Genomic DNA, 24,365 nt, shown 5'->3' with positions numbered 1-24,365 from the left:
TTCCAGAAGGGAGGACCAACAGCACCCACTGGGGAGGAAACTGAGGCTCAAGGAGGGGGAGGACTGACCCTTGCTCACAGACGCCAAATTTCAACCCAGATCCTGCACCTCTAACGAGGAGCCCAGGAGGCATTCTGTGCAGCCTGCTTGCCAGTTCCTTGCGATGGTTGGGAAACACACTGGGTGCACCTCCTGCATTAGGCACTGACCATGGGGCTGGCACTCTTTTAGGCCCTGGGCATTCAAGTCCCTGTCCCTCACCTTTCCCACCTGGGCCTCCACCAATCACCCGAGCTCACAACTTTTCACCCCTTCATCCAGTATGCATTATTTATGTGTCAGTCCGTAACGCATAATATGTAAATGACATCCTATGAAATCACACATTCCCTCTGCAGGGAAAGCCATAGGAGCTATTCTGCCCCCAGCGTGGGTGAGATGGAGTTAGGGCTGGAAGAGGAAGGCCATCTAACAAAGCTACCTCCTTTTACAGGGGAGGAAACTGAGGCCCAGGTAGGGCGAGGTACTTGTTCAAGGTCAGGAGTAAGTTCAGAGATCCCCTTCTCTAAGATGGTGAGACTACCCCCCGGGGGGGGGGTGCTGGTATGACCCAAGACGATGGCAGCGTCTTCAGGTGCATTTGGGGGGCATTAAATAAAATAGAAGGGAGCAGGGGAAGCATGAAGAGAGAAAAGAAGAAAATTTTTAAAAATTACTCATACGACTTTCATCTGTTGCCTACATCCTTTTTCAAATACCCACACACACACAAAATATCAGCTCCACTGAAAATTCTTAACAAGCAAGGGTCAGCAGGCCAGGGCAGTGCATGTTATGGGAAGTCCAGCAGACAACCAAAGCAACGTGCAAAGATACTGCAGTGGTTTGCCATTTGGTTCTCTAGCTCATTGTAAAGATGAAGAAACAGAGGCAATCGCAGAGAAATGACTTGCCCAGGGCACACAGCTGGAAAGTTATCTGAGGCCCAATTTGAATCCAGGAAGATGAGTCTTCCTGACTCCAGGCTCAGGGCTCTAGCCACTGCCACATCTGAATGTCCTTATTTTTTGTTCACTCATTTCCAGTCACATCTGGCTCATTGTGACTCCTTTTTGGAGTCTTGTTGGCATACCTTTCCTACCTTTGCCCTATTGTTGTGCCTACCTGCACAGCTGTACCCCATTGGATACGGTGGTCGAGAGTCGGGCTTGGATTCTGAACTGAAGGGAATTCTTTGACATGAGAAACGAGCTTTGAATTCAAAATGGTTTTTATTTTTTTTTGTCTTTCAATGCTATTACTCGAACGAGACCTATCCATTTTGTCTATGAAGACATCTGAAGAGTTTCACAGTTTCTGGACTATCACCGAACATGAAAGGTTAGAGTGGAGAAGTCAGAAAGAATACAAAATACAACAACGTAAGAACAAATAAAACGGTCACAAGCAAATATCTGCCACCAGTTGGTGGATATGATCTGATGATCACATTCAGCAGCAGTTAACACTGAAATTGGGTTTTTTTAACCACCAAGCACTAATGATAACACGAAAAAGAGTAAACTCCTGCCTTCAGGGACTCAATCTCCTTTCTCTTCTCAAAATCTGAAGACCCGTCTGACCTGGCTGAGGTGGCAACTGAAGTTGGAAAGACAACAGGTTGGGAATGACTTATTCTCATTACTATGCAAAAATAAAAGTCCTAAAACGATGGAATCGTTTGGGGGAGGATGTTGTTGTTTGCTGAGGCTGGAATGATGAGTTGTCACTAGGACCGTTGCAACTCTTTGCCCCTGCCCTGAAACGCATTCTCAAAAAGCCAATTCAACACTCTTAAGAAAACGGAGCCAAGTGTCGCCAGGACCTTATTCAGGAATGTCAAAGGGGAAGGCACTGACTAGATTGCCAGATTCATCCTCCACCTTGTCATAAACCCACTTGCGATTCTGGCGGCATTTGACCCCACATTTCCTGGAGCTGCATCTGGGGCATGGGTAGAAGCAGCCAGCACAATCAACCTGCAGGCAATCACACAAATCGATACCATTGCAAATCAGCCTGCCTTTCCTGTCATACATTCTCCTGCTTTTCTTGGGCCCCATGAAGATTTCAGGATGGTAAGAAAACACATCAGGCTTTGGCCTAGGTGCCGGGCCAGGGTTTGCAGCAGCTCCCTGGGCTTCCTCTTCTGCCTGGACCTCAGATGTGGCAGCTGCCGCCTGGCTTCCTGGATTTCTCTCTTTGGAGGAGACACCTGGTCCTTGCTTCTCTGCCATCTGGTTTTGCGTAGGGCCAACCTTCTTCTCAACATCTGCCTGGCTGCTATGGGATTCTTCACTCTGCATTTCAATGTCTGTGTTCATTCTCAATAATCGATTGCAGGATCCTTCTCCTGTCTGCTTTGGCACAACCTCCTGGATTTTAAGAATGAGAGTAGAAATGTGTCATCACTAAAAACACATGAATGTAATGGGAAAGCTGATTCAGAGACTAGCAATGTCACAAAATCAGGAAAAACAACACTTGGAACATAACTTTAACTTTTAAAATATTGCTGTTTCTTGTGAAAATTCTACTTAACTATTATCATTAGCTAGACATTAACTCATTTTCAAACTTTCTAAAAATTCCCATCAGCTGATGCTGAATGACTGAAAAGATTCCATGTGTAATCCTAGCCTGAAGATAATCCATAGAACAAAATTTTGATGAATATACGACAGTTTTCACCTGATCCCACAAGGAAAAATCTAGTACAGCTAGATCAGGTGACCAAGGAGGCCAAGTAAGAGAACTCCCTTTACCTGTCCATGGATCTGAAAAAGTATCCAGAAACTTTTAAACGCAATGCAAGTTGGAAGGAGGCTCCCATCATGTCAGAATTGAAATGAAAAAATTGGTATCCAAAATTCACAAAGAAAAAAGAAACTTTAAAATATCAAATGATCTTTTAAAACTTGTAGCACTCAGTCATCTGGAGTTATTAGAGCTCAGGCCTGCACCAAGACATTTGGAACAGTCTGTAAATAGCCAAAAAGGGAACCCCGGATTTTTGTGTAAGCAAAGGAGAATGAACCAGAAAGAAGACTGACCATACATGTGCATACAAACCCAGCAAATCTCTATAAACTTGGGCAGAACAAGAGAGGAGAGCATTGCCTCGAGCCAAGTATTTCTTTTTCCACTAAGAAATCACTGGAGTTTTTGTAGTGAGGACTTAGGGTTCAAGGAAGGGAAGGGTGGTGTCTCACCCTTCAACTTACTGAGGCCAGTCAGGAGTCTTTGTGGTGCTGCTGCTTCACTGTTAGGCTCAAAGAAGAGGCAGGCAGGCGAAGATGCAGAAAGAGGCCTCTCTGAGTGGGAAGGAGGAATGGGTTTTCACCAGGACCTGGGTACCAAACAGAATTTTGACCGAGAATCGCAAATAAAGGAGAAAAATACAGTGACCAAGTAAGTAGATTTGGTTGTTTGGGAGACGTTTCCTACAAGTTACTGCAGCTTTGCCTTCTGTATCCAGGCAGCCCCCTCTTTACAGGTCCTGGGCATCTCCCCCTTTCACCTGTATTCAACCCATGGTCCTCCTTCAGAGCTGTATTGTTGGCCTGTTCATCCCCTGGTTTCTCAACAAGAGGACATGTAAGCAGTGAATCGGGAGGTGGCAGAGGCAAGAAGAATAAGGAGGATCTCTGCCAAGGGGTGTTTCAATTTTTAAAAATGGCCAAGTCCTGCCCTGGATGGATGGGCCCTCTTCTGGATACTTGAGGGGGCTGGGGCTGGTAGTGTGGCCATTGGGGGGGATGTTCATCAAGACCATCCACCTCTCCTCTGGATCACCATCTGGTCTGCCATTACTTTGGGAGCTCTGGGATAATCCAGGCACTTCATTAATTAATAACTTCTTGACTTATGTCTCCATGAATCACCTCAGAACAAAATTCCCTCATCAGATAACAATTAGTGATGTTACATCACACAAATCTAATACCCTGTAGAAACCTCCCCTCCTCATTCGTCCTGGTAGGTCAAGGGCCTATTTGTATATGCGGTAAAGGCCTGGCCAGGCCTGAGAGACCCAAGAGGTCAGCTCACACTCAGGGCTGGGATGAAACACAACCATGGAGGCTACAGTGTCCTAGAGACTTCCTCTGGGGCTCAGTCTCCCAGACCCTGCCCTTCACCACCACCCCCCACCCCCTAGCCCCACCCCCACCCTCCGAGAGAATGGAGAAGGGTGAGAAACGAAGCCTACCTCTCCCTGGAGGCCCTCAGAGCTACCCTGCCTGCAGGGCTCCCAAGCACGGAAATTAATGAGACTGCTCTGCCTCCTAGGGATAAAGGGATTCAGGAGAGGGCCCAGAAAGTGGCAGAGAGAGAGGAGGGGTGGGGCACGACAGAGGGGCACCTCCAGGCTTGGAGGGGCTTGGAGGGAGAGCCAGAGGTGCATCTCTGCCCCCAGCAGAGGCAGAATGTAGTTTTAGGCCTGGAAGAGGAAGGTCATCTAGCAAATCTGTCTCCTTTTACTGGAGAGGAAACTGAGCCCCAGGGAGGGGGAGGGGCTTGCTCAAGGTCAGGCATAAGATCATAGATCCCCTTCCCTAAGATGGTGAGACTACCCCCTGGGGGGTGCTGGAATGATCCAAGTGAATAGTATTCTCAGGTGCACTTGGTGGGGTGGGGGGGGCACTAAATAAAATATAAGAAGTCAGGGGAAGTCTAAGGAAAGAACAGAAGAAAAATCTGAAAAGTCATTCATACATCATTCATCTCTTGTCCAACAGAATTATACTCATAGTGATTGCATCATTTTTCAAATACACACGCAAAATGTAAAGTCCACTGACAAGTCTTAACAAGAAAGTATAATCAGGGGAGGTCATTGCACATTGTGGGAAGTCCAGCAGACACCCGAAGGAACATGTGCATGTGATGACTTGTTTACAATATGATGCTACCTGATGTAATACTGTGTCATCTAAATGTCAATGCAAGGAAAACCCCACAAGTTTGCAATAAATTATCAAATTTAATGTGCACCATTTTTTTAGGAAAGTGACTTGTATTTTTGGAAAGCATGCATATTTGCAAAAAGAGGAAAACCATTAACGCTTAGAGAAAGTAGACTTCTAGTGCTCCCTGAGCAGTGATTTTATGAAAAGGGGGCAATAGGACAAATGGGTTTGGAAACCTGTGATCAAGAACTTGACGAGACCAAATGATCATCTTTTAAACCCCTTCATTTTCAGAGAGGAAAATGAGCTCTAGATTGGTCAAATGATAAACAGAAAAGTCAGCCCAGGAATTTGGATGCAAGTAGCTCCTGCAGTCTCACCTGTGGGCCAGAGGTGAGGGGCACAGAGCTCACATGCCCTTTAAAACAGACTGGATTGGGATGAAGAAGTCCTAGCGTGTTTGAACAGAAGCCAACCCCTTCCCTCCAGTGGCACACCCCTTGCTAGTTGCTCTGTCCATCTACGTATTTAGTAAAAAGCTGCCCTCACAGGTGCCCAGCACAGGACCAGGCAGATACAAAAGGACCCAGATACAGAAGGGAAACAGGACCTGCCCTGAAGGCACTTCCATTTTCCCTGGGGCATGCCCCTGCAAAGAAAAAAGAAATGCAAACCTCCCTCAGGGAACTCCTCCTCTGGGGGAAGGGAACCTGGACGCTCTGGGGGACTCCTCCTGTCTGGTCACCTAGAAGGTAACAAGGGCCCCACTGATGCTTCCTCTCCTCTCTTGGGAGCCACAGGCCTGGGTTTTCCACCCCTTTCGGCCTCCAACACTTGGGGGACCTGGGGCAGCACACTGACCTCTTTGGTTTTTTAAGGAGCCTCCGTTTTCTCACCTTTTAATGAGAGCCCTTGCCTAAGGGAGGCAGGCCTTCTGGCTGTACAACACCATGAGTGCTGGACATCATTTTCCTCTTTTCAATCACACAGTTAGAGTACTATATTCTTTTCTGTAATCAGTAAATTCGACCTCCTTATCTAAAATCAACCAGCCATTCCTTCTGATGCACCTACTAAGTGCCAGGCACTGTGCTGAGCTCTGGTAAGGAAGATGATACAATCCCTACTCACAAGGACATTACATGCCAACGGGGATGAAAAAGATAGTTATAAGAAAAAGAATAATACCATTGGCCTTATAGCTGCAATGACTTTACATACAGAGCAAGAGAGAGAGTAGTTGGGAAACTGGAAGGTGGGGGAGGGGAGTCGGGGAAGGCTTCAAGCAGAAGATGGTGCTTGAACTTCAGCTCGAAGGAAGACAAGGATTCTGGGAGGTGCTGGTGAGAAGGAAGGGCATACCAGGCCTGGGAGACAGCCAGTGCAAAGACATGGAGGGGAGACTCTTCTGGATATTGGGAGTGAGGAACAGGCAGGGAACCAGTCTGGCTGGGGTGCGAGAAGGGGAAGAATGTCCAATGACCCTGGAGAGGAAGGTTGGGAAGGGCTTTCAAAACTAAACAGGAGTTTCTTTTTTACCCCAGAGGAAAGAAGTACATTGTGGCTCACAGATATTTCAACACTGCCCCTGAACTGAAAGTCTGCCTTCACACAGACAGCACTCGTTCTTGAGGGCTTCTCACTCACCACACTTTGTGTGGGTCACAAGCCCACCAAGGGTTTTCTGTGGGAGCAACAGGATTTGAGTCATGTCTGGGTCACTGAAGAACACAGAGAGAGCCCTCTGGTCCCTTGCAAGTACTGAGGCTAAGAATACACTGAGCATCGCATGGATTTTATGTAGCCCAATAAAGCACAGAAGAGTCACGTCGTCACCTGTAACCAGTCAAAACTCTTCTCCTTCCCTCTCTGGGGGGTCTCTAGGGTTTTTTCAGGCACCTATGTGGCCCTCTGGGAAATCAGGGAGTGTTCTACTTGAGCCTCGAGTTAGGAAGTTACGAAGGGACATCTCCGTGAGTTCAAATTCAGCCTCCGGAACTTACCCTGAGCAAGTCCCGAAACCTGTAACCAGTTTCCTCATTTGCTAAATGAACTGGAGAAGAAAATGGCAAACTGCTCCAGGATCTCTGCCAAGAAAACCCCAAATGAGAATCATAAAAAAAATGAAACGGCTCTGTAACAAATCTGGTCCTGTAGACAACCAAATCCCCTACATTCCACCTTCCAACTTCTAGGTGTTCAGTTGTCCTCCAATGAGTACATGTATCCAGGATTGCGCTGGTAAATATTTAACAACGGGCACCTGGGGAGGGGGGTGGGCGAATGTGTGCAGAGATTTACGTTTAAACTGCATTTAAACTAACCTACTTACTTTCACGCTCTTTACCCTAGATCCTGAACAAAACAATAAATAGTGCCCTGATATGTAATGTTTGCCAATTTCCAGAGTATCGATATTCACAATGAAAATTTTAAATCCGCTCCAGCACACCTCTGGATATATCCACAGTAATGGGGACAAATTGGGTGAGGATTTCTATAAAAGGAAGTAAAGAGTAAAGACTATTTTGATACATAATTATCCCCAAGATGCTGAGAGTCCAGGAACATGGGACACCCAGGTCAGTCAGTGTCCACAGGAGAAAGTTACCCTATGCACAAACTGCTTCCTTCACGTCACCCTGATGCTAAGACCAACATATTTGATTCACTGGTTCCTCTGTGTGGGCATGACTGGGACTTCAGATCAAAAGTCCTTTGCATGAGATTTTAACCTGAATTCAGCCAAATGTGTTTGTGAAGGAAATACCTTATTGACAAACATCACTTGCATATTTCTTAAAGCAAAGATTATCTAAAGTTATATCTATTGGAAGTGCCCTACACACTGCGTCCTTGACCTTTCTACCATCCTACATCTCTCGTCCCTTTCATTTTCCAACTCTTCCAAAAGGGTGACTCAATGTTCCCTCAGTGTTTCAGTTTGCTCACTCGCCACTCTCCTCTGGGTTCTTCCCTCAAAGCTCTCCTGAAACTGCTCTCCCAGAGTTCACTGATGACCTTCTAATGACCAAAGCTAATGGCCTGATCTTTTAAACATTTAAAAAAAATTTAATTGCTTCTTTCTGCTTTTACATAACCGACATTGCTCTCAATGTCTCTTCCCCTATGGTGTCCCAGATCACCATTTCCTAATAAATAATAATTTAAAAGACACAAAAGGAAAGAGCAGAAGAGATTGCTGAAAATCAGGAAAACTTATCCGTAGGGTCTTTTCTTTTTAGGAAAAAAAAGTGTTTTATTGAAAGCCTAATAACTGGTTCATAACAACTGACAGTTAATTACTTTATATCAATGATTAAAATATAATTTCCTCCCTGTCCATGGCCACCCATCATCATAGCTCCCCTCCTTCTCAGAAATCCCAGAAAGTATCTACTGTCAGCAAAAATAGCATGTAAACACTTTGGACTCGTCTGGGAAGCCACGTCCGGGCATACACATGTGGTTCAGAATGGATCTCTACCTCACTCCCAGGTTTGGGGCCTGTCTGAGGTACTTCTCTCTCCCTTGATAAGTATCGTGTTAACTCATCACACTGTTCCCCTAGTTCTCTTCACTTCCCTTTGCATCAGATTAGACAGATCTCCACACTTTTCCAAATTCCTGTAAAATGGCCTTTTTCTCAGTCCTCATTCTCTGGAAACCCTAAGCAGCATTGGACACACCCTGGATCATCACTCTCCCCCATCCCCTGGTCTTATAGACAACACCACCTTCCGGTTCTCATCCTACTGCTCCCAAGTGATGCGTCTTGGTTCCCCTGTAGGGCAAATCATCCTCTTCCAGATCTCTTAAGGTGCTGCCTCTAGCCTTCCTCCATCCACACTCGTCCCTTGAGAAACTTCCTCACTCCCCAGCTTCACCTAGCACCTCCCCACAGATGACCTCTCTTCGGAGCTCCGTCCCCACACAGCCAACAGTTTTCAGCACATCACGACACAGACATGTCACTGACCACACAAGCCAGCCCAGCATCTTTCCCATAAAGCAGCTGCATCTCCTGACTTCACTATAATTTCCAGTGGCCCCTGTTCAAATCTTTAATCAAGCTCTTTTCTCTCTCACTTCTCACATCCCCATCATGTATCAACTCTGACTGATTCCAGCTCCCTGCTGCAGAAATCTTGTATGTGTCTCCTCCTCTCTATTTCTGCTGTGACTGTGCATCTTCTCATTGGGCTCCCCATGGACTACTGCAAGAGCCCACTCTCTCCCCCATCCAACGTATCTTTCATGCCAATGCCAGACTCATCTTCATTGATGATGATGATCAATGGTATTGGCTTTGCTCTGCTCAAAAACCTTCCATGGCTTCCTATGGACAATTGAGTCAAAGAAGCTCAACCTCTTTTCCTGGTAATCGAGGCTCTCTGCAATCTGGCACTCCCTTTTCTTTCCTATCTTATCGCAGGCACCCCACTGAGCTAGTCTAGGCTCCAGGCAAAATGGTCACCTCTCTTTTCTTGGACCCACCACTCCCAGCTCTTTTCCACCTCCTCTGTGCCTTTGTTCTCCCTGCCAGGATTCCTCTCCCTGTCCTGCCCTCTCCTCCTTTCACATGTGCAATTCCTACCACCCTGTAAAATCCTATTCAAAAGTTACCTTCTCCACACTGATCGCCCCACTACATCAAATGGAAAAAGTATCTTTGACTGTAACCCTCTCTCCCTGCTGTTTTCTTATATATGTCTCTAGTCCACTACTCAGGTAACATTTGCAACATGCTCGTTATTTCCGGGTTGTACCCTATGAATGTTGGCCCCATGGTGGCAAGCCTGATTGCAATGCCAGAGGGATCCCAAATCCTCCCAAGGTGTCCCACCTGAACTCCAGCTTCCAGCTTTCTTGAAAGACTTCAGCGTACATCGTGTAGGCAAGTTTGCCAGTGTGGGTGAAAGTGATTCATAGGAATGATTTCCGTGAATCTTCTACCTTGATGAGTTCTGAGCCTGTATTAAATGATGGTGGCTTGTGGCTTCTGCTTCTCTCTGTGAGATGTAAGGCTCTGGCGCTCTGAGCAGGTCAGACAGTTCTGTGAGTCGTCTCATCACAGGAGTAAACAGAAGCACAATACCAAAAGAACCAAAGGTTCTGTCCCAATGAAGGTCTTCACAGGAACTGGGACTTTAGACATGACTTGGTCCTGAATGAATACCAGAAGGCCCAGCTACCAAAGTCATCTGGCCAGGGAGGGCAAAGGGACTGAGGTGGCCTGGAGCAAGTCACATGACCTTTTAGGGACCCAGGTGACTCCCTGAGACAATGCCTCCCACAGTAATAGACCAGGAATGTGTGTGGGCAATCCCCATGGACTGGTTCTCAAAAGACCTACAGTCTATAGTGGGGGATACAAGTCGCACATGGCCTGGACCTTAGGGACCCTTTGGTGGCATGACTGAATGATTGCAAATTAGCACAGAACAGATGGAGGACAGAAAGGTGGACGTGCTTTAGAGCAAAGGAGAGCAGAAATGAACAAGTTTAATTCAATGACCATGTATGTGGTCACTGCCCAGGCTGGGACATGTGGGTCCCTGGTCTGCTGGAGGGCAAGGTAAGGGAGAGAAAAGAGTCACAGTCCTTTGGGGGCGAAGATGTAGATAGATAGATAGATAGATAGATAGATAGATAGATAGATAGATAGATAGATAGATAGACAGACAGACAGATAGATAGATAGATCGGGATGGCCAATAGATAGATAGAAAGATAGACAGACAGATAGACAGATAGATAGCTAGATAGACAGATAGATAGAGATATATAATCAGATCTGTGACAGGTCAATGCCCCTGACCCACCCTGCAAAACCCTGGGCGTGAAGAGACTCTGAGGGATGCTCCAGGAGGCAAACTGTCCTAGAATTTGGGTCATTACTTTGGGAAGGGTTGGATGGCTAAAAGGTCCATTGTGTGACAGTGGCACAGGCACCTGGGGACGTATTGGAGTACTGCATTTGTTGTTAAGGCAAGACAATGTCCTAGCTGTCTCCAACCCAGTCAGGAGTGACCAGGGAGCTGGGGATGCCAAAGCTGATGAGAGGCTTCTCCATCTGGCAACCATTCTGGCTATCTCTTTGTGTTGCCTCTGCCTTGCCCTCTGATTTCCTCCCCCAGGAAAACTTTTAGCTGTCCAACATTCACTTGGATGAAGGAAAATGTGCCCAGACTAAAGGCTGATTGCACTTATTTAGTAGTGGCTTGTCTGGCTCTGGTGAGGGCTTCCAAGTCACAGCAATGGACTGGGATGGCTGGAAACCAGAAGAGATCAGAGAGATCAGAGGAGCTCCCCTTTCTTTTGCAGTTCTGCAGCCTTCAGGGAAAGTCCTTATTGGCATGGATATTGTTGTCTCTTTTCCCAGAAAATGAAGGAATTTGAGAACTGAAAGGGACATTCATACAGCTCAGCCCAGCCCATGAGGAGGACAACATGAGAGAAAATCGGCCATCTAGCTCCTGTGTGGGCAGAAGTTTCACTGCCTCATTGAGATGAAGTCTGTGTGAGGGTGATGGAGAGCCTTTGAGGAAGCTGTTTTTCACTACAAGACAATCACTTGTACCTTAGGATCTAGAAGAGGACACTCATGTGTTCAACTGGGAAGTGTATGTGACACCCTCTGATTGGACGGACCAGCAAAGAAAGGAAAACTACAATGAACACAGAACTTTATCAGTAATTCAGGTGACGAACAACCACTGCAGTGATGTACACACCAAACAAAAGAGAGCACACATGGACAGTGCGAGGCAAAGGCCTGGAGGCCCCAGCCAGTAGCCTGGTCCCACTGAGACGCTCCTGTTTTCCCCACCCTTGAACCCTGAGCAGCCAGTGCTTGCCCACGGGCAGTGCAGAGTTAGGGAGACTTGCTGGCCGTCCACTTCAGAGGGAGACACACGGCCCCCGTCTGGGGAGAGGGCACCTTGCTGCGACTACCAGTAGATAAGATACTTACTGCGCCTTCTAGGGAGCAAGTTGCTGGCTCCTTTGGAGACACTGCTCTGGTTCATGTTGCTTCCTGACTAATAAAGCTGGACTGCACGTGTGGAGAGCTTTCAGTGTTTAGTAATGGAGGACAGAGTGCAAGCAGTGTCTCTGCCTTAAAAGTAAATGGGCTACGGGCATGAATCAGGTGTCCCACTTTGCTTGAAAACCTCCAGTGTGCAGGAAGTCCCCAGGGTCCAGGACAGCCCTTTCCACTCCCATCCAGACCACAGTCCCCCTGATATTTCCAGTCATCCCGCCTGCTTCTGACACTTTAGGGTCAAAGGGAAGAAGGGTCATTCCTTTCCCACATGCCACCTTCCAGTGAGGGCTGCCCATAGTTGCTGGGAAGAGGATGAGTAGGTCCCACTGCTTGCCCAAGTCTTCCCTTCTCCAGACTCACTGTCCCATCTTTCCAACACAGGCCCTTCCCCATCCTGTTTTGTTCCCGTATGGAACCTGACCAGCTCACCAACCCCCCTCCCTTCTTTATCCCTCTTCTGTGCCCTATGGATCTTTGCTCCCATTCCTCTCCCTCATCCCTCTTTGTCTGTGTTAATGTGTGTGTGTGTGGGGGGGGGGGGGGGTGAATGTTGTCCTCAGGAGAGCCTAGCAGTCTCTACCACTCTTTCTGGAAAATAAACAGAGACGTATAGCTGGGCATGCTGGATCACTGCCAGAGCGTCCTTCTCCTTCTACCAGGTGCCAACAGGGGCTGAAAGGAAACTCCCTGAGGGCAGGGACTGTTTGAGCTTTGCCCTTGGCTCCCCAGCGTATACCCCAGTGCCTGGCACAGAGAAGGTGCATCCTCCCTGCCTTATGTTCTCAAATAAAAGCAACGATAAATTAACTTCACAAATTTTTTTTATTCTTTTGCATCTGCTTTCACTTTAACAATATATATTCTTCTGCTGTGGAATCTCATAATTTTTAAAGATATAGGTATATATTTTTCCACTTCATAAGCTGCAGAAGAGAGACTCTGAGGAGAGTCCCAGGAGAATCCAGGCTCCTTTAATACCTGCAACAAGATGAAAGCAAAAAAGGAGTTAGGCGGTGGTAGTTGTCAGAGTCCAACTCTAGAACCCCAGAACCAAAACCCAAACAACACAGACACAAGATAGAACAGACACGTACATGGTCTTGTAGACATGACAACACATACATGAGAGGTGGGGGAGAGATTTTGTCTTTGTTCTTTGTCATCTAGCATTAATGGAAAAATGAAAGAGACTTGGAGGAACCTGGAGAAGAATTCTGGCCTGGCTCTAGGGACACCTGAGGCAGGAAGAGGGGCAGGGTAGGAATGACATTGCACCTTCTGTGGAAGACAATTCTCAAGTTCCAAACATCAGCGTTAGGAGAGAATTCAGTAGGAAATCTCCAGCGGGATGCCCTACGGGTGGAAGCCCTGCCTTTTAGCTCCCTCTTTACCTGCTTCTGGCCTCAGAGTAAAGGCATCTGAGAGAAGCAGGTGGGCAACCTCGTGGGGTGCTCATGGCAATGCTGCTAGGGAGCAGCAGGTGCGCAGATTGCCAACCCAGCTCCTTGTCCAGGCAGTGATGCTGAACCAAGAAGAAGAGTCACATGGACACACAGACACAGAGACACAGGCACAGAGACACAGACAGCCAGGGGGGGCTTGGGCCCTTACTTATGTAGGGGATACGGGAAGGAGTTGACCACTATTCTACTCTCGTTCAGAATGGCCTCGTAAACCCACATCCAATTGGTGCGGCAGGTGGGCCCACACTTGGTGGACTGGCACTGGGAGCACGGATAGAAGCAGCCCACACACTCTTTCTTCAGGCAGTTACAGAGATCTTCTCCATTCATATTCAGCCTGCCTTTCTCGTCGTATCTCCTCATGCCTCTCCAGCCACGTGGGACCCTCAAAAGTGGTTGAGCTGAGTGGGGGCCAGCTTGGTCATGAGGCCCAGCTTGGTCATCGGGCCCAACTTGGTCATCGGGCTTGGCTTGGTCAGAGGGCCCAACTTGGTCATCAGGTTTGGCTTGGTCATCAGGCCTGGCTTGGTCATCAGGCCTGGCTTGGTCAGAGGGCCCAACTTGGTCATCAGGTTTGGCTTGGTCATCAGGCCTGGCTTGATCATCAGACCTGGCTTGGTCATCAGGCCCAACTTGGTCATCGGGCTTGGCTTGGTCATCGAGCCCAACTTGGTCATCGGGTCCAACTTGGTCATTGGGCTTGGCTTGGTCATAGGTCTCAACTTGGTCATCGGGCTTGGCTTGGTCGTAGGTCCCAACTTGGTCATCAGGCCCGGCTTGGTCACAGGACCCAACTTGGTCATCGCACTTGGCTTGGTCATAGGGGCCAACTTGGTCATAGGGCCCGGATTGGTTACAGGGCGTGGCTTGGTCAACAAGGCCCCAGGGGCGAGCTCGGCCACGGGAACCACCTCGGCCACGGGCCCTTCCTTGGCCACGGCCACTACCTCGGCCCCGGCCAGCAGCTCCACCGCAGCCACCACTTCTACTGTGGCTAACACCTCTGCCACGGCCACCACGTCCTCTGAGGCCAGCACCTCGGCCACGGTCACCATCTCTGCCACAGTCGCCAGTACCACCACGGGCCCCTGCTGCAGCACCATCCTTGCCTTTTTTCTCCCCAGCAGTCAGCTTCTTCTTCTGGGCTCTTGCCTTCTTCTCAGCCTCAATTGTCACCTGATGCTCATCTTCGACCACCTCCATCTCGACCTGCTTCTTCATGAGGTGAACTGATTTACTCACAACCTTGTCCTTTTTCTTAGACAACGGAGAACAGGTGCTCATTTTCCGTCACTGGAAGGTAGCTTCTCTTGCTGCCTCAAGCACTCTTGGAAGTGGCTGCGGTATACCTTAGGAAGGACAGTAGACACATAGGGTCACTAGAAGCCAGGTTATGTACACTAGCATGGAGGGACATTAGATTCAGGGACCGAGAAAGTACATGGGACAAGGGTACTGGCTAGGTATGGAGCCTCAGCTAGGCCTCTGCAAACAGGGAGTTCCTTGAGCACCTCCCCAAATGAGGGAAAAGTAGGATGGGGGAAACCAGATTGAGGAGGTCACCTGAAAGGAGGAGCTAAGTCTGGCTCAGGTCATATCTCCTCTTTCCCCTTTACATTTTGTTTCCCCCCTTCCCAATTCTCATTCTCCCACTTGTACCAGGACCATCAAAGCAGCTGACAGTAAGACTTGAGAGGGTGGCCTATCCTCTCCACAGATCAACTCTTCCTTTGTGTGTATCTATCCCCTTGTGACCCTGGCTCTCCAGTGTGGGCCACCCAATCTCCCAGGCATGTCTGGAAAGGCCAGCCTACTGCTCGTTTCTCCTCCTCCTCAACCTTCACCTTGCTCTAAGCCTTCCAGGCTTGACTCATTGGTACTGGTCTTCTGGAAGCTGAGCTCCTTGACCGACAAACTCCCCTCCATCTGTGACCATTTCAAGTACCATTTCTTTCACCCCATTCACTGTAAGGGAAACCACAGCATCAGAGCTGGAGCAAGGTGGGAGGAGGTGAGGAGAAAGGCGACTCTGGGAGCCTCCCAACTCCATCTCCAGCCCTTTGGCTTCTTTCCTGTGGAAAGCAGAACCACTGGGCTGGAGAGAGGAAGATGAGCTCCAGTGCATGAAGCTGCTGAGCCATCCCTGCCACAGGGGTAGGGCAGGCAGGACCCAGTCTTCAGGAACAGAGGTCAAAGGAGATGAAGGGCAGTTTTCCCATTAAACAAGGGCCACTCTCCAGGCAGGCTGGTTAGGGACTAGAGCTGTCATCTCCCAGCCTTACTGAGCTCCCAGGTGAGAAAACTCCCCTTACTCCTCCCTCTGGAGTCTGGCACTTTCTCTGTACTTTGGGAAATGCTGATCAGAAGAAACAATAGTCTGCAAGGGAGAGAATGCTCCTTTGAGGTTTTCTCAGGCAATTGGGCCTTCAGGGAAACCTTTGTATTGGAGGTTGAGGCCACTGGCCTCAGGGCCTCCTGAGAGCTAGTAGCCTGAACAAGGTGTGACCCACTGATAGGTGCAGTGGATCTGCCAGACCAAACTGATGTGTTTTAAAGGAGAGCTTGTACTCGGGGATGGGAGGATGGAAAGGGGTGATAACAAATGGGGGAAATGGTCTATTTCTTCACTGAAATTAACTTAAGTGCATGTGGTCAGACAGCAGATTTACATGGTGTGTTCAATGCAGACAATAGGTTTGAACAAGGCGGTGTTTCCAGTGGGGGAGTGAAGGGGGCATGGTGGGTATCACCTGACAAAAGATGAGCAAATGTCATTTACATCCCCAGCTGGGGAAAGAAAAGGTGTAGAGGGACAGGCAGGGCCATTTTGTCACTGCTGTTAAACAAGATATCTGTGCCTTCAAAAACAGGAGCAATTTAACGCAAGGAAGACGGGAGGTCAGAGCTGGCCTCAGGGACTTCCTAGCTGTGCTACCCTGGACCAGCCTCAGTTTGCTCAGCTGTAAAATGGGCATGAGAATAGCACCTGCCTCCCAGGGTTGTGGAAAAGATCAAATGAGCTATTTATTTGGAAAGCACTTTAGCACAGAGCCTGGCCCATTGCAAGTGGGAATAAAGGCCTGTACCCTTTCCTTTCTCCTTCCCTAGATTTATGGTGATTAAGTCCACAGGAATTAAGAGAAGTGAAAATGTGTGCCAAGGGGAGGCTGGAAGCAAGGCTCCCTAACTGGACACTCCTAAGGGCAATTTAACATTTCCTTCCTCTTTGAGTGAGAAACAAGCTTATTCTGACAAGGGCTACATGGACCTCAACAGACTGTCCCTGGGGTACATGATCCCAAAAAGGCGAAGAAGGCCTGCCAGGGCCAATGGTCATGGAGACCCTCCCTCTCTGCAGAAAGGCCCTACCCCTTTCATCTGGGCCCCTGCACTCAGAATCCTCAGATGCTGAATGATCCCCCAATCTCTCCCCCTCCCCGAGGCAGTGAGCTGGGGCAGCCTTGGGCAGGGAGACTCAGAGACAGAAGCCCTTGCCTGAGGCTCCAGGACGGAAGCCCATAATGGAGTTGGGCTCACACTGGGAATGTCCCAGAGAACTCCCTACAAAACAGAGAGCTCGCTAGGGGTGGGAGGGAGAAGAGGAAGACCTGGCTAGGGCAGTGAGCTGAATGGCTGCAGATACTAACAGCCCTGGGCCTGGATCTTGCCACCCACTGCATCTGGGCTTTATTTGTTATGGGTAACTTGCCTTTAGAGTTTTCCTCCAGCTAAGTCTTTGTCCTGGACAAACCTGGAACAAAAAGAGACATGGGAGTTAATGAATGGGGTTTCTGCCAAACCAGGAGAGTCACCAGAAGGAGCTCCCCTGACCTAGTGTGTTTCCCAGGGTGAGACTCCACAGAGGGGCCAGGAGTGCTCACTCTCCTGGCAGAGTCCACATGTGGATGGTGCCAAGAGAGCCAAAGCGAACAACAAAACCCTTCTGGCCCTTAGGGAGCTTACATGCTGCTGGGGGATACCACCTGCCCTCATGTGAGGAAAGGGAAAACCTATGTCTGAGGCCCTTAGAGGCTAAACACTCTCCTTGATTTCACACGTTTCTTTCATGTCTGGACAGGGGTCAGAACCCAGATGTCCTGATTCTCAGTTCAATGTTCTGTCTTTGATTGGGCAGGTGGAGAGCATGGGGGGAGTGGGGGCGGGGATTAGGTCCAGTGGCAGGATGATCAGCCTATCTCTTCCTATCCTGTCCCTGAAAGGATGGACCCTCTCAGTGGCCCCCTATGCAGTTTAAGGGCCCAGCAGGAACATGGCCATTTTAGGGGGCTCTTGGCAGCAAGCCAATGGGGATAGACTGTGGGAGGGAGGAATAAGTCCCCAGGCAGGGACACCAGGTAGGGCCTCCCCTCCTGTCCAGCAATAGACAAGAGGTCATGTACCTCAGATGTGGGCCACTTCCCTCTCCCCAGGACCTAGGATGAGCCAGGGGTCTCTTAACTCCTTTCTTATTAATCAGTAAATTACATTTCCACCTAGTTTTCATGATTCCCCTAAATGCAGAGCCCCAGGCCTTTGTGAAAGACCATTTACATAATAAGTAAATAAAATAATAACCACATAACACATCATTTTCTTACATTAGATCACTCTGTGCTGAATGCCCTGTAGACACATGCCCCCACCCCCATTCCTGGCTGGCCAAGGGGGTAGATGGCCCTTGGGTGAGGCCTTCCAGAGGCCTGAGCCAGAGAGAGGCTCCTTGAACTCAGGCCTGGGATAAAACACAATCACACAGGCTTCAAAGGCCCCAGAAGGTGCCTTCAGAGCTCTGCCTCCCCAGAGCCCCACCCATTGGCCCCTACCATCTAAAGAATGGAAAAGGATGAGAAATGAACCCTATTGTGGTTATGCCCTCTCAGATCTCCCTCATTGCCCCTCCCACAGAGAATGGCAAAGGATGAGAAACGAGGCCTACCTCTGCAGGAGCCCCTCACAGACTCCCTGTCTCGAGCTTTCCCAAGCACAGAAAGGAAGAAGCCTGCACTGCCCTCTAGGGGTAGCAGGATGTAATGGAGGGGAGGAGAGGGGGAGGGGCAGACAGGAGAAGGAGGGGCCAGAGAGTCAACTCCAGGGAGGGAGGGGAGCACTGCTCTTCTCCCAGGCCCTAGGGGAAAGATGGATTTGGGGACTCAAAGGACCTCCCACAGTCATCTAGGAAAGCTGCCTCCTTTTACAGGGGACAACACTGAGGCCCAGGGAGGGGAAGGACTGGCCCTTGCTCACAGAAGCCAAATTTCATCCCAGATCCTGCACCTCTAGAGAGAAGCCCAGGAGCCAGTCTGTCCAGCCTGCTTGCCAGTTCCCTGGCATCGCTGGGAAACATACTGGGTGCACCTGCTGCATTAGGCACTGACCACGGGGCTGACACTCTTTTAGGCCATTCAAGCCCCTGTTCCTCACCTTCCCATCCTGGATCTCCACCAATCACCCAAGCTCAAAGCCTTTGGCCCCTTCATCAAGTATGCATTATTTATGTGTCAGTCCGTAAGGCATAACATGTAAATGACATCCTATGACATCACATGGCCTCTAGTGAATGCCCTGTAGACAGCTGCCCTGGACATTCCCAGGTGGCCAAGGGGCTGATCGGAACTGAGTCCCCAGATGAAGCACAATAATATTGCCTTCAGTTTCCCTGAGGCTCTTTCCAGAGCTCTGCCCCTTCCCCAGACCCCCGTCCCTCTCCTCTCCACAAGAAGGATGGAAAAGGATGAGCACCTAGGCCTACCTGGGCCAGGCTCCCAAGACCTTTGGTCACTGGCCTTCCACCCAAATGTGGAAGAATGAAAATGAGAACTACCAGGATTCTGCCTGTCCCACAGACCCCCAGCCTTTGTTCCCCCAGAGGAGAAATGGATGAGAAACAAGGCCTTCTTCTCTCAGGACTCCCTGAATGACACTTAACCTGTTAGTCTTCCAAGCAGAGAAAGGAAGGAGCCTGCTCTAGCATTATATGTAATGGGGATACAGTGAATGCATTTCCAGTAAGATCAGGGGTGAAACAAGGATGGTACTAGAAATATTATCTTTACCATTAAGAGGAGAAAAAGAAATTAAAGGTATAAGAACAGGCAAAGAGGAAACTAAGTCATCACTCTTTGCAGGTGATATGATGATATGCTTAGAGAACTCCAGAGAATCAAGGGAAAAACTACTTGAAATAAGAAACAACTTTAGTAAACTTGTAGGTTACAAAATAAACTCACATAAATCATCTGCATTTCTATATAATACTAACAAAGCCGAACAGCAAGAACTAGGAAAGGAAATCTCATTTAAAGTTACGGTGGACACTATACGATGCCTGGGAGTCTACCTGCCAAAGCAAATTCAGTGACTATATGAACACAATGACAAAAAGCATTTCACACAAATGAAGTCAGATCTAAGTAAGTGGAAAAACATCAGTTGCTCGTGAGTAGGCCAAGCTAATAAAATAAAAATAATCCTACCTAAATGAATTGACCTGTTCATTGCCATACCAATCAAACTACCAGATAATTATTTTCTAGAGCTACATACAAAAAATAATCTCAAAATATATGTGGAAGAACCAAAGGCCCAGAATATCAAGGGAGCTAATGGATGTAAATGGCAAGGATGGTGGCCAAGCACTAGGAGGTCTCAAATTGCATTAAAAGCAGCAATCATCAAAACTACTTGGTACTGGGTAAGAAATAGAGGGGCAGACTAGTGGAATATGTTAGGTATTCAAGGCACAGTAATCAATGAATATAACAACCTACTGCTTGATCAACCCAAGAACCTCTGCTTCTGGGACAAGGGCTCACTGTTTGACAAAAACTGCAGCACAACCTGGATAAGTGTGGCGGAAACTGGATGTACACAAGAACAAAGCACAAATGGATACATGATGGAGCTATAAAGAGTGATGCTATAAACCAACAAGGGGAACAAGGAACACTGGATTTGTCAGATTTATGGAGAATGGAGACATTTCTGTCCAAACAAGAGACAGAGAACATTATGAAGTGAAAACTGCGTCATTCTCATTACATCAAATTGAAAAGTTTTTGCGCAAGCAAACCCAACGCAACCAAGATTAGGAGGGAAGCAGAAAACAGGGAAAGAACTTTTGCAACTAGTGTCTGTGACAAAGGCCTCATTCCAAAAATATATAGCAAACTGAGTCAAATGTACAAGAATCCAAGTCACTGCCCAACTGATTAGTGGTCAAATGATAAGAACAAGCAGCTTGCAAAGTAAGAAATTAAAGGTAGGTATAGTCATGGGAAAAATGCTGTAAATCACTATTGATGAGAGATGCACAAAACAAAACTACTATGAGGCCCCACATCACACCTATCAGATTGGCTAACATGACAAAACAGGAACATGATAAATGTTGGAGAAGATGTGGGATGGTCGGAACACCAATTCATTGTTGGTGGAGCTGTGAGTTGATACAACCGTTCTGGAGAGCCATCTGGAACTATGATCAAAGGGCTACAAAAATGGGTATACCCTATGATCCAGCAATATCGCTTCCAGGACTGTGTCCCCAAAACACCACGAAAATGAGAAAGGATCCCACATGTACCAAAATATTTAAAGCTGCTCTCTGTCTGGTGGCCAAGAACTCAAAATCGAGGGAATGCTCATCCTTTGGGGAATGGCAGAACAGCTTGTGCTTTTTGAAAGTAATGGAATACTACTGCGCTCTAAGAAAAGATGAACAGGAAGACATCAGAGAGGCCTGGAAAGACTTCTGTGATCTGATGGTGAGTGAATTGAGCAGAACCAGGAGAACTTTGTACACAGCGACAATCACTGTGTGCGAGGAATTTTTCTGGAAGACTTGACAATTCACGGCTATGCAAGGAGTCCAATGGACTCGAGGCAAAATGCTGAAGGAAGCAGGCCATTGTCTCTTGTGCCTTGTTTTCTTTTCATGCTTCTCCAATTCACTTTCATTGTTCCACTCAACATGACTAAGATGAAAATGTATTCAACAAGAATCTGTGTGTAGGATCTATATACGATGGTATGCCATAAAGGGAAGGGGGGAGAGGGAGGGGAAGCAAGGAGGAAAGTGGAGGATGGAAGGTAAAACTATCAGATGTATGGAAGTGATTGCAGAGAACTGAAGACAAAAAAATTATTAAAAATACATTGGGGTTTTTGTAGTGAGGGGTTAGGGGTCAAGGAAGTGCAACTTACTGAGGCCAGTCAGGAGTCACTGGGGTGCTGCTGCTTCACTGTTAGACTCCCAGAAGGGGCAGCCACTTGATGTTGAGGCGATGATCCAGAAAGAGGCCTCTCTGAGTGGAAAGGAGAAAGAGGATTTCACCAGCACCTGGGTACCAAAGAGAATTTTGCCTGAGTAACGCAAATACAGGAGACACAACCTAGGAGCAAGTAAGTAGACTTGGTTGTATGGGTGACGTTTCCTGCAAGTTGGTGCAGCTTTGCCTTCTGTATTCAGGCAGCCCCCTCTTTGTAGGCCCGGAAATCTCCCTCATTCACCTGCATCCAAGCCATGGCCCACCTCCAGGGCTGGATGCTTGGCCCACTCATCCCCTGGTTTCTCAACAGGATGCCATGTAAGCAGTGAATCGGGAGGTGGCAGAGGCCTGAAGGATAAGGAGGATCTCTGCCAGGGGGTGCTTCAATTTTTAAAAATGGCCAAGTCCTGCCCTGGACACAGGGACCCTCTTCTGGACACCTGGTGGGGGCTGGTAGTGTGGCCATCCAGGGGGATGTTCATCAAGACCACCCACCTCTCCTCTGGTTCACCATGTGGTCTGCCACTTGACTTATTTAATTATCTTCAGGCAATTCATTAATTAATGACTTCTAGACTTATGTCTCCATGAAACACCTCGGAACAAAATTCCCTCATCAGATAACAATGACATATTACACCATACATATATGAACCCCTGTAGAAAACCCCCTCCCCATTCTTCCTGGTAGGGTGAGGGTCTAGTTGTTCACGCGGTAAAGGCCTTGCCAGGTCTGAGGGACCCACGGGGGCAGCTCACACTCAGGGCTGGGAGAAAACACAGCCAGGGAGGCTTTAGGGCTCCAGAAGCTCCCTCTGGGGCTCGTCCCCCCCCCCCCAGACCTCGTCCTTTGCCCCCCGCAAACAATGGCGAAGGAAGAGAAGCCAGGCCTACCTGGACTCTGCCCCCCCATACCCACGGCCCTTGGCACCCCCACCAAAAGATGCAGAATGAGAAATCTAGAAATTGCGGGGCTCCGTCTTCCCCTGAATCCCAAGCCTCGCCCCGCCACAGGATCGGCACGGATCAGAAAGAAGGGCAACCTCGGCCTTGCCCTCCCCACAGACCTCCGCCCATCGAACCCCATAACCCAGAGGCTGGCCAAGGCTCAGAAACGAGGCCAACCAGGCTCGCCCCCACGCAGATCCCCACCCCCAACTTCCCCCAGTGTACCCCGCCCACTGTGCCCCCTGCAAAGGAGGGCAAACGATGGGAAAAGCGGCCATCTGGGGCTCTGCCTCTCCCCCGGAAGTCCGCCCGCTGGCCCTGCCACCAAAAGATGGAGGACGAGACATGAGGCCTACAGCGGCTCCGCCACCCGAACCCAACTGCCACCCCCCAGGACGCGAAGGATGAAAAACGGGGCCCTCCTGAGACCCCCAACCCTCTGCTCCCCCACTACATATCCCATTGTCCCCTGAAGAATGACAAAGGACGGGAAAAGCGGCCATCTGGGGCTCTGCCTCTCCCCCGGAAGTCCGTCCACATGCCCTGACACCAAAAGATGGAGGACGAGACATGAGGCCTACAGCGGCTCCGCCACCTGAACCCAACTGCCACCCCCCAGGACGCGAAGGATGAGAAACGGGGCCCTCCTGAGACCCCCAACCCTCTGCTCCCCCACTACACATCCCATTGTCCTCTGAAGAATGACAAAGGACAGGAAAAGCGGCCATCTGGGGCTCTGCCTCTCCCCCGGAAGTCCGCCCGCTGGCCCTGCCACCAAAAGATGGAGGACGAGACATGAGGCCTACAGCGGCTCCGCCACCCGAACCCAACTGCCACCCCCCAGGACGCGAAGGATGAAAAACGGGGCCCTCCTGAGACCCCCAACCCTCTGCTCCCCCACTACACATCCCATTGTCCCCTGAAGACTGGCAAAGGACGGGAAAAGCGGCCATCTGGGGCTCTGCCTCTCCCCCGGAAGTCCGTCCACATGCCCTGACACCAAAAGATGGAGGACGAGACATGAGGCCTACAGCGGCTCCGCCACCCGAGCCCAACTGCCACCCCCCAGGACGCGAAGGATGAAAAACGAGGCCCCCCTCGACCCCCGGCTCTCAGCCCCCCTAGTACCACTCCCATTACCCCCCCGAGGATGGTGAAGGATGAGAAACGCGGCCTACCTCTGCCAGGAGGACCTGAGAGACTCTCTGCCTCGAGCTCTCACGAGCACAGAAAGGAAGGAGCCTGCTGTGCCCCCTAGCGATGGCAGGATGCAAGGGAAGGGAGGAGAGGGGGCAGGGCTGAGAGGGGCGGGGAGAAGAGGGGGCGGGGCAGAGAGGGGGAGGGGGCAGGGGGGAGGGGAGGCCAGGGGAGGGCTTGGCCACCCACAGGGGCACCCTGGGGGAGGAAGGGGAGCTCCAGGCGCTGCTCTGCCCCCAACAGGCACAAGATGGGGTTGGGGCCTGGAAGGGGCCTCCCACAGGCGCCTTTTACAGGCAAGGGAGGCGCTGGCTTAGCGTCCCAGAGGTGGGGCATGGATGCCAGCATTCTCCAGGGCCCCTTTTGGCGGCCTCCCTACCCCCACCCCCCTTACACGTGGGGAAACTGAGCCCCGGGAGGAGCCCAGGGGGCCCTGGGATTGGTAGACCCCATCTTACCCAAGTGGCAGCTGAGGCCCAGTGGTGTCCCGCAC

General features: G+C 49.4%; 1 protein-coding gene across 2 annotated transcripts; it reads right to left on the bottom strand.

The window, feature by feature from the left end:
• Positions 1-12,800: 12,800 nt before the first annotated feature.
• Positions 12,801-23,940, bottom strand: LOC140516119 (uncharacterized). 2 transcript variants are annotated; one of them, XM_072627093.1, is made up of 5 exons: positions 23,854-23,940; positions 21,663-21,798; positions 17,170-17,211; positions 13,609-14,809; positions 12,801-12,975 (listed from the first exon to the last, which is right to left on the bottom strand). In XM_072627093.1, exons 4-5 carry the CDS (start codon positions 14,742-14,744, stop codon positions 12,969-12,971), a joined length of 1,143 nt encoding a protein of 380 aa, XP_072483194.1. In that variant the 5' UTR covers positions 14,745-14,809; positions 17,170-17,211; positions 21,663-21,798; positions 23,854-23,940; the 3' UTR covers positions 12,801-12,968. The 2 variants fall into 2 exon arrangements, with proteins under 2 accessions (XP_072483194.1, XP_072483193.1); XM_072627092.1 differs by lacking the exons at positions 21,663-21,798; positions 23,854-23,940 and adding an exon at positions 18,397-18,463.
• Positions 23,941-24,365: the final 425 nt, after the last annotated feature.

Source organism: Notamacropus eugenii, chromosome X, assembly GCF_028372415.1.
Source record: "Notamacropus eugenii isolate mMacEug1 chromosome X, mMacEug1.pri_v2, whole genome shotgun sequence".
Classification (NCBI taxonomy): Eukaryota; Metazoa; Chordata; class Mammalia; order Diprotodontia; family Macropodidae; genus Notamacropus; species Notamacropus eugenii.
The sequence above is the reverse complement of the archived record's forward strand: the minus strand, read 5'-3'. Positions and strand labels throughout refer to the sequence as shown.

Coding starts and splice junctions, on each gene's coding strand:
- LOC140516119 (XM_072627093.1), bottom strand. CDS start 14,744: ATGAGCACCTGTTCTCCGTTGTCTAAGAAAAAGGACAAGGTTGTGAGT.